This window comes from Lathyrus oleraceus, chromosome 6 (genome assembly GCF_024323335.1).
Source record: "Lathyrus oleraceus cultivar Zhongwan6 chromosome 6, CAAS_Psat_ZW6_1.0, whole genome shotgun sequence".
Classification (NCBI taxonomy): Eukaryota; Viridiplantae; Streptophyta; class Magnoliopsida; order Fabales; family Fabaceae; genus Lathyrus; species Lathyrus oleraceus.
The window spans coordinates 288,236,950-288,246,264 of record NC_066584.1 but is presented as its reverse complement, the minus strand read 5'-3'; the positions used below and the strand labels follow the sequence as shown (position 1 = coordinate 288,246,264).

At 39.1% G+C, this 9,315-nt stretch overlaps 2 protein-coding genes across 2 annotated transcripts; both read left to right on the top strand.

Moving 5' to 3' along the window:
* The first annotated feature begins 6,174 nt into the window (after positions 1-6,174).
* LOC127095237 (uncharacterized) lies at positions 6,175-6,999 on the top strand. The gene has a single exon (XM_051033953.1). The coding sequence runs from the start codon at positions 6,175-6,177 to the stop codon at positions 6,997-6,999; it is 825 nt and encodes a 274-aa protein (XP_050889910.1).
* Positions 7,000-7,125: 126 nt separating this feature from the next.
* On the top strand, positions 7,126-8,514 carry LOC127095236 (uncharacterized). Its single transcript, XM_051033951.1, has one exon. It carries the CDS (start codon positions 7,126-7,128, stop codon positions 8,512-8,514), a length of 1,389 nt encoding a protein of 462 aa, XP_050889908.1.
* Positions 8,515-9,315: the final 801 nt, after the last annotated feature.

The window sequence follows — 9,315 nt, the reverse complement described above, 5'->3', positions numbered from 1 at the left end:
TATTCAAAAAGTGTGTTATAACTTAGTCACCAAGTTTGTGGCAATAAGTTGTTTGCTGTAAAAAGGTTCTTTGATTCAGGGGGGTTCAAACTCCACCATAGTGTTGGTATTTGTGAAAAGGTCATTTGAATTGAATTGATTCAAAGTCCACCATAGTATTTGGTGTTTATGTTAGAAGATTATAAGAGAGGTCTTAGTATGATACTTGTACAAATATTTAACATAGTAAAAATCCTCAAAGGTGTGAAGGGTCTAAATATACCCTTGAGTGATAAGGGGTACTAGTATAATTCCTTGTATTCTTTAATTTTGTGCATTTTAATTTTCCGCACTTAATATTGCTGAGAACATATCATTTTCATATCCAAAGAAAATTAAGATCATATCGCAAAAATAATAAAAACGAGCAAATTTAATCCACCCCCTCTCTCTTAGGTTGCATCTTGTACTTTTCAAAAAGTACATTGTGTCTTTGCTCCCTCTACAAGGGTATGGAGACTCAGAGACCTTAGTAGGTGCATTACAATTTGGATGGTGAGGACTTGCTCGCAGTTGTAAAAAGCCTTATGCGGTGGTGTTTGAAGTTGTTTAAGGGACCAACTTGCGTGAGGTGGGAGGTCATGTTGGTGGTCAGCGCTGCTGAGTTGCAAATGGGTGGTTACGTTGATGGAGTGTTACGACTAGTGGAAGTGTAATGCTCTTTGAGTAATGGAGAATGTATATGGCTTGAGAATCTCATTTATCCCTTGAGGGGTGTGATATTTATATGGGTTCTCATTGCTTAGGTTTTTATTACCTCTTGGACGTGGTCTTAATTGCTCCCCTCTTTCTATGGGAGGTTATTGACTTCCTATCTTCTCAGAGTCAGCGAAGACTTTCTCTTACTTGACTCTCACGTTCTAGGATCCTTTGGGAGAATCCCTTAGATTCCATTTGGGCGACACAATTGTTAGCGAGGGTGCCCTAGTTTAAGATTTATCAAATATAACAGTACACAATCCCTTAAGCACGTGGACTTTTCTTTAAAGGGCGAAGTTTTTAAAACCATTGTCCCCTATTTGGAATACACCATTCACCTTACTGACGATTCCCTCGCTTGAGAACAATCTCGTTGGATGGCGGCGCTCCCACTCAAAAGTGAGTCCTTTATCAAAAGGTGTGTGAGATAGAAGGTGGGATCTTTGGTTATAACTCCCGATGAGTCAGCGTACATGTGTCTCTGTTTAACTAAGGCATGTTACCAAAGACATCAATCCATCATGCTACTAACGCATTTTTCTTCATTTAATGTCATCAATGATGGCTTTCTCTTCAAAATTGCAAACGTTAACGACATGTGCAGGTAGTGTGCAGAGCATCACAAAAGAATGAGGGGACTCAGAGAGTTGTCATATAAGAAGGGCTTTTCTCCTCACATTTTGCTTTATTTTTTACAGTTTTACTCTATCCATCTTCTCTTGTCACCCCTGCAAAGCCTTCAACCTTCTCACAGGTACTAATTTCTTGGGGTTTCTCCATGTATCTGTTAGCTCCCAATTTCGACGCCCATATAAATTAAGAGAATAAAGTTTACTGTGAAGATGTTTCGACAAAACTATGCGTTTGAAGTTCTAGTCGAAGATGCCTTGGTACAAGTGTAAATATTGTTGGTGTAAGCCCTATAGGCCAATACTTTTGGTACTTGTATCGAATTATTTAAGGTTTTTTCTTTATTATGGTTGTTTAATAAAGTCCCTAGAATAGCTAGTCCGTTTAATGTATCAAGTATGACTTAATCATGAGATCACATTAAACATAAGGACACTATTCTTAAAGTATCCGTAGTCGAGCTTTATTATGAAGTGGGATAACATTAAAGCATTAAGACTATTATGTTTGTAGACTGATGATCACATCTCATGGATCATGGATAAAGAGTTATCAAGTCTTAAACATAGGTATGAATATTAAGAGTAATATTTATACTGGATTGACCCGCTATGAGAATACTATATAGAAAGTTATGCAAAGTGTCATAAGTTATTCTCATGGTGATAATGGTGTATACCATTCTTCGACCTGAAACCACTATGGACCCTAGATGTAGAGTCGAGTGCTTTATTGCTGATCCAACATTGTCCGTAACTGGATAACCATAAAGACAGTTGATGGGTACTCCACGAAGCATGCAGAGGGACATGAGTGACCTAGATGGAATTTTCCCATCCTGCGTAACAGGATAAATGTCTATGGGTCTAATATTGAACTGGACAAGGATGACACGGTCTATACCTTGTGTTCAATATAGACATAAGGACAAAGGGGTAATTATACACATAATTATTATCACAGAAGGATTTGTCAGATCACATGACATTTTCGTGACTTGGGTAGCAGTGATGTGTTGCTAGATACCGCTCACTGTTTATTATGTTAAATGCGTGATTTAACATAATTGCCAACGTCGCGAAAACCTACAGGGTCACACACAAAGGACGGATTGATGAGAGATAGAGTAACTAAGGAACATCGTAAGGTACGGTGTACTTAAGTAGAATACGAAATATGGTAAGGTACCAAATACTTAAGTGATTTTGGCATATTATGAGATATAGGCCAAAATACACTTAAGTGGGCTTTTTAGCTTGAAGCTCACACATGTGGTCCTATAAATAGAACCCTTGGGTAGAAGCATTGTCACTCAAGTGAACTCAAGTGAAAACTTGGAATTTCGTTTCCCTCTCTCTCTCACACTCAAAGCCTTCATTCGTACCAGCTAGCACTGAGATTGAAGGAACCCGTTCATGTGGACTGAGTAGAGACGTTGTCATCGTTCAACGTTCGTGATCGCTCCGTGGATTTGTATCCAAGGTTTTGGTCGTTACAAGAGATCCGCATCAAAGGTTTGAATCGCCACAAGAGGTAACGATTCTATCACTGATCATGCCCATTCGTAAGGATCACTAAATGGAGAAATTTTTAAATTCTGCTGCACCTTGGATGGCAATTCTCCTTCAAATATGTTGCGTGGACTTTGAAATATTTTTAGTAGTTTTGGTGTTTTTCGACAGAGACGTCACCAGTTGTGGTTCGACGTGGGATTCAAATTCAAATAAAGGAGGGAACTTTTGTTCTTATCTAAATTGTTGAAAATACACGTGGAGCATAGTGGATAGTTACATGCATGCAAAACGCCACTTGTCTCAATTTGGTGGAAAGGTCGTTAGAAGTGGATACTTCGATTAGTATAAATAAAAGGTATTAGGGTTAGCATCATGTGTGTGTTCAAGTGTGTATAAAATTTGTCATTTTTACCAAAGTATTCGTGTGTAGAGAAAGGATAAATTGAGAAATGTATGTTTGATGTTACACCATTGTTTTTACTTGAAGTAATTTAATCAATTCTTTATTTCCATAATTGTACTTTTATCCAAAAGTTTATCTTTACTACCATTTACTTTCGATTTACAACATTCTGTTTGCCCTCTTTTATTTTATATTTTCATTAAATCATTTAACAAAATATTGCTGGTATGAACACCGTCGAAGTGTTTATGTTCATTAGAATTCACCTTCAAAAACAGTTAGCACATGTCTTAGGATCAATCTGATCGATCTTGTAAGTAACCAAATATAGTAATTTGGAAGATCAATGGTTGTTTATCAATTTTCACGGTAAACAAATTGGCACGCCTAATGGGACAGTGCTAACATTTGAAAAAGTGAACTTTTCTTCATTTATTCTAATTCTGGTCGTTTAATCATTTTTTCCCTTTTGAAAATTCATTGTATGTTATTAAGAAGTGGTAAAGTAGCCACAACCAACGAAGATAGACCAAGGAGAAGATCCACAAGGAGAATGGAGAATTCAAATTCGCCAAATAACCAAAATCCTCAAAATCCAAACAATAATGTACCACCCCCTTCTTATTCGACAGGGGCAAACACGGCCACAATGCTCGTGTCTGAACTTGTACCATCTATGGAAACTTCAATGCCTGCGTATTCGATTGCCCACACTGAACCCATTTTGACTTACATTGGACTAAGGGGACCTCATAACACTCCTCCACCAATTGGGAATGTTCCAAACAGGCCTTTAGTACCCCCCCTCCCCCCGGTTTCTTTATGCATTTTGGTGGTCGAGAACAGCCTTATGGAATGCCAGCTTCAGTAATGGCAAGCTTACATAACGTTGCTTCGACATTCTCAGAACTAGTGGTTAACATAACCTCCCCATTACAAGGGTCAGGATCTGGGGTTATTGAAAAGTCGCCAATTTTCCTTGTTTTCTGACACTCATTCGGCACATTTGTAAGAAATCGGTAACACATTAGTTCACTTATGTTTTGTTTTGTTTAGTTATTTATATGTGTAGTATTGTTGTCTCTATTTGATGAGTACATGCTATATGCATTATCATATCCCATTTTATGTCCTTTTGTGGTAGTTCTTTTGGTTTCAGGCATAAACAAGTGCACCAGAGGGAGAGACAAGCAAAATAGGCGTTACAGGCCCGACATATGAAGAAAAATGGACTTACAGTAGCCCTGACACGACCACCCGTATTGGCCAACACGAGCCGTGTCAGGAGAAGAGGTTGAGGAATGGAAAATAGGGAGCTGACATGGGTGCCCATGTCAGGTGACACAGCCCGTGTCAACCTCCCTGAAGGGCGTGTCAATGCTGAAGTTTGCCTAGAAGCCAACACGGACAGGTTGTTGCCTGACACGGCCAGTGTTGGCTTGGGCACTTGAATTTTCAATTTTTTGCTGTTTTTGGCACGACTTATCCCGGAGGGCATTTTGGACTTTTACACAAAGAAAAGTGTCATCAGTAACTATTTACAGTGGATTTGAATATGGAGAGAGGGACTTTTTACACGATAGAGAATTGGAAACGACCAAGATTGAAGAAGTGACAAGAAGCGAAGAACGGGGATCCTTCAAGAGCGGACGTGATTGAAGATCAACAGAATTCTGACCTTTTTGTAATGTCTCAATTTTATTTTGTATCTGATTTGAATAATATGATATGCTAAACCCCCTCAATGCCATGGGGGTGTCCCTGAATTGATCATGTAATAACTCTGATGTTTGATTTCCCTTACTATATGTTATTTGATTTCAATTTCACTGTATGATTGGCGTAATCCTTTCTTTTTGGCAAAAATTAAGATTGATGTATGGTTAACGATTAGCAGGACTGCAATGGTTAAGGTTCTCATACAGTAAAACCATAGTAGAAATCACCTAGGACTAGGGATACCCTATGGTTACCGGATTATTCTTGTTAATTTAAAATGCTTGGTTTCGTCATAATCACCTAAGGACTTAGTGATTAGATTGAATATCAAAGGTTTCCCTCTGAGATCTTATGGGGAAATAATCTTAAGATCCGATAATTGAAACAATATTCAGTATTAAGGAGATATACACTCAAGGGGTCATTACAGGAGATGTTTACACACCTTCCTTGGCATATCATATTAACTTGTGAAAATATTTATTTGTTATATTTTTCCTTACAGTGAATTCTTCAAAACCATAACTATAACTTTTGTTCAATTGAGTGATTGTTTACCTTTATATTGCTGCCCAATCCTCGAGATCGATCTTTGGGAAACCTCCCTCTTATTACTACATCGGCGAAAATAGTACACTTTCTATTTTTCCGATCAAGTTTTTGGCGCCGTTTCCGGGGATTGCCAAATATAAATTTAAAATCATCTCAATTAAAATTTTGTTACCCTGCAACTAAAATTTATTTACCGTATTTTGAATATTTTATTTCGATTATATCAACTAATCTGTGTCTGATATTTGCATGCGAGGTAAGGCCTCAGCTGATTTTTCTTTTGACGCAGAAATCGAGAGAACCTTGAGGGCAAGACTAAGACAAGCTCGATTAGCCAGTTTGGAATCAGACGAAGAACAACTTCCCATCCATTCAAGCTCAGATTCAAGTTTCGATAGAGAGATCGAAACTATGGCTAATGTTCCACCGCCATCCGAAAGACTGTTGGGAGACTACGGAGGGGCCAATGCACAAATCAGCAGATTAACTATTGTCAACCAACTAGTGAATGTGGCTAATTTCCAGCTGCACCCGAGTACCATTAATCAACTTGAAAGGAAGCATTTTACTGGAAAAGTGAATGAAGATGCAAACAAGCATTTGTAGAGGTTTCTGATCATGAGTAACACTCTGAAAATTGATGGTCACACCGAGGAAGTTAAGAAATTGAGAATGTTCCCGTTTACCTTAGTGGAAGAAGCTGAAGAATGGTTTTATTCTTTACCCGCGGGTAGTATCACAACCTGGGAAGAAATGGAAAAAGCATTCCTGAATGAGTACTTTCCAACATCGGTATTTCTGCAGAAGAGGTATGAAATCCTGAATTTTAAGCAGAAGGACGGGGAAACTTTGGGAGACGCCTATAAGAGATTCAAGAGAGTCCTGGTAGCCTGCCCAACCCATAATATGGATGCAACTAAACAAATGCAGATGTTTGTGAACGGTCTTAAAATAAAGACCAAACAATTGATTGATACCGTGGTCGGTGGTTCCATAAATTTTTCAACAGCCACCGGTATCAAAAAGATCATTGAAGTTATTACTGCTAATGAGCACATGGAGTTGTATGATAGGTGTCAAAGCAAACCAGAAGGGGTGATAGATTTAAAGCTGGAAACTAATAAAATCCGTATTGAAGACACTATAGCTGTTGAAGTTGACAAGAAGCTGAAGGCAATGAATATAGGCACCCAACCGGTGGCACAGATCCAACCGGTCCCTACTGTATGCTGTGAAATTTGCAGTGGTCCTCACCAAACGTGTTATTGTTTTGAAACTCCTCAACAGGTGGAGGAAATCAAATTTTTGAAGCAAAATAATCCTTATTCCAACACGTGTAACCCGGGATGGAAAAATCATCCCAACATCTCATGGAAAGATAAAAAAGGAACCGCTCATCAACATGGTCAGTACCAAACTCAATGTCAACAACAACAACAATAGGCCCCTTATAAAGCTGATTGGGAAATTGCTATTGAGAGAATGGTTGCCCACAATGTTCAATTTCAAGAAGAAACCCGGAACAATCAGAAAAATACCACAGCATCTATAAATAATCTTGAAGTCCAAATGGGGCAAATCGCTCAGCAACTAGCTTCGAGTTCTCAAGCACAAGGTGCTATAGCTAGTGCAACCGTGACAAATCCTAGAGAGCATAATAATGTGAGTGCGGTGACAACCCGAAGGGGTAAATCTGAGGAAGTTGTTAAGGAAGTAGATGAAGAGGAAAACCAATTGATCAAAGTGGACCTTGAGATCAAAGAAAATGAAGTTGTTAGAGAAGAAGTAGTAGCACCGAAACTAGTGGTGAAAGAAACAGGCATTGAGCCCAAGCCGGTTGTTAAGCTCCCATTCCCCACTAGGAAGAAGAAAAAAGGGCAACATGAGAAAAATTTTGAAAAATTCTTAGAGTTGTTCAAGAAGCTGGAAATTAACATTCTGTTGTTGGAGGCATTTGAACAAATGCCTACATATGCAAAGTTCATGAAGGATATCATTTCTAAGAGGCGTATCACCGACACTAACCCAATTATTCTCACTGCAACTTGTAGTGATATTTTGCAGGGTATGAAGATTCTCATAAAGAAGAAGGATCGCGGAGTTGTCACTATCCCATGTACTATTGGAGATAGGTTGTTCAACAAAGTTTTGATTGATCTAGGGGCTAGTGTGAGTCTCATGACGTTATCTATCTACAAGAAGCTTGGTATAGGGGTTGTGCAAGATACCATAATGACACTCCAATTTTCCGATCATTCGGTCAAGAAACCGTATGGCATTGTTGAAGACGTTATGGTAAAAATTGATAAGTTTGTTTTTCTGGTGGATTTTGTAATTCTTGAAATGCCGGAAGATGAAGAGATCCCTCTCATTCTGGGGAGACCCTTTCTGGAGACGGGGTGGTGCTTGATAAACATAGAAGAAGGAACAATAACACTGAAAGTTTATGATAAAGAATTAAAAATCGATGTTCGAAACACCATGAGGTACAAGGATGATATTTGTACAAGTCACACTATAGAGGTTTTGGATCAAGTGACGACATTTAATAACCTTTTGCCTACACCCCAGTCACCTTTGGAGAGAGTGTTGAGTTTGTCCATTTTTGAGTCGGATAAAGAGGTGGACAACAGGGAATCTTATGTGCTTGCCTTGTTGGACGCACAAACCCCGTGGAAAGGATCTAGACCACGTCAGTGGGAAGATTTACGCCTACCTCCATCTAGTGAGGAGAATGAAGAACTTAAGAAGGAAACAAAGTTGAAACAACTTCATGACAACCTCAAATATGTCTTTCTCGAACCTGAAGGAAAATGTCCTGCTATCATAAACTCAAGCCTTCAGGACATCCAAGAAGAAAAGCTCATCCAAGTCTTGAAAAAGTACAATAATGCTATTGGATGGAAATTGAGGATTTTAAGGGTATTAGCCCTACTGTTTGCATGCATAAAATTTTAATGGAAGACGACCATAAGCCAGTAGTCCAACCGTAGAGGAGACTCAACCCGACAATGAAGGAAGTGGTTCGGAGAGAGGTGGTTAAGTTGTTGGATACAGGTCTTATATATCCCATTTCTGATAGTCCGTGGGTGAGTCCGGTGCATGTTGTCCCAAAAAAAGGGGGAACCACCGTGATAAGGAATGAAAAAAATGAGTTAATTCCCACATGAAAAATAACTGGGTGGCGCGTTTGCATTGATTACAGAAGATTGAACACGACAATGAGGAAGGACCATTTCCATTTGCCATTTATTGACCAGACGTTGAAGAGGTTGGTCGGGCATGACTACTACTGTTTTCTAGATGGATACTCCGGGTATAATCGGATTGTTGTAGCACCATAAGACCAAGAGAAGACGACATTCACATGCCCGTATGGCGTTTTTGCTTACCGAAGAATGCCATTCAGGTTGTGTAATGCCCCGGCCACCTTTCAACGATGTATGATGTCCATTTTTGCGGACATGCTCGAAAAGCATATGGAAGTCTTCATGGATGACTTCTCAGTTTTTGGATCCTCATTTGATAACTGTTTGACTAATCTCTCTCTCTTGTTTTAGACAGGTGCTAGAAAGCGAACATAATTCTGAATTGGGAGAAATATCATTTCATGGTGCGCGAGGGGATAGTTTTTGGGCACAAAATTTCGTATAAAGGAATTGAAGTGGACCAAGCGAAAGTGGAAGTGATCTCTAAACTCCCACCCCATGTGAATGAGAAGAGCATCAGGAGTTTCTTAGGACACACAGGTTTTTACCG

What these genes read in the sequence shown, in the direction of transcription:
- LOC127095237 (XM_051033953.1), top strand. Translation starts at nt 6,175, where the DNA reads ATGAGTAACACTCTGAAAATTGATGGTCACACCGAGGAAGTTAAGAAA.
- LOC127095236 (XM_051033951.1), top strand. Translation starts at nt 7,126, where the DNA reads ATGGGGCAAATCGCTCAGCAACTAGCTTCGAGTTCTCAAGCACAAGGT.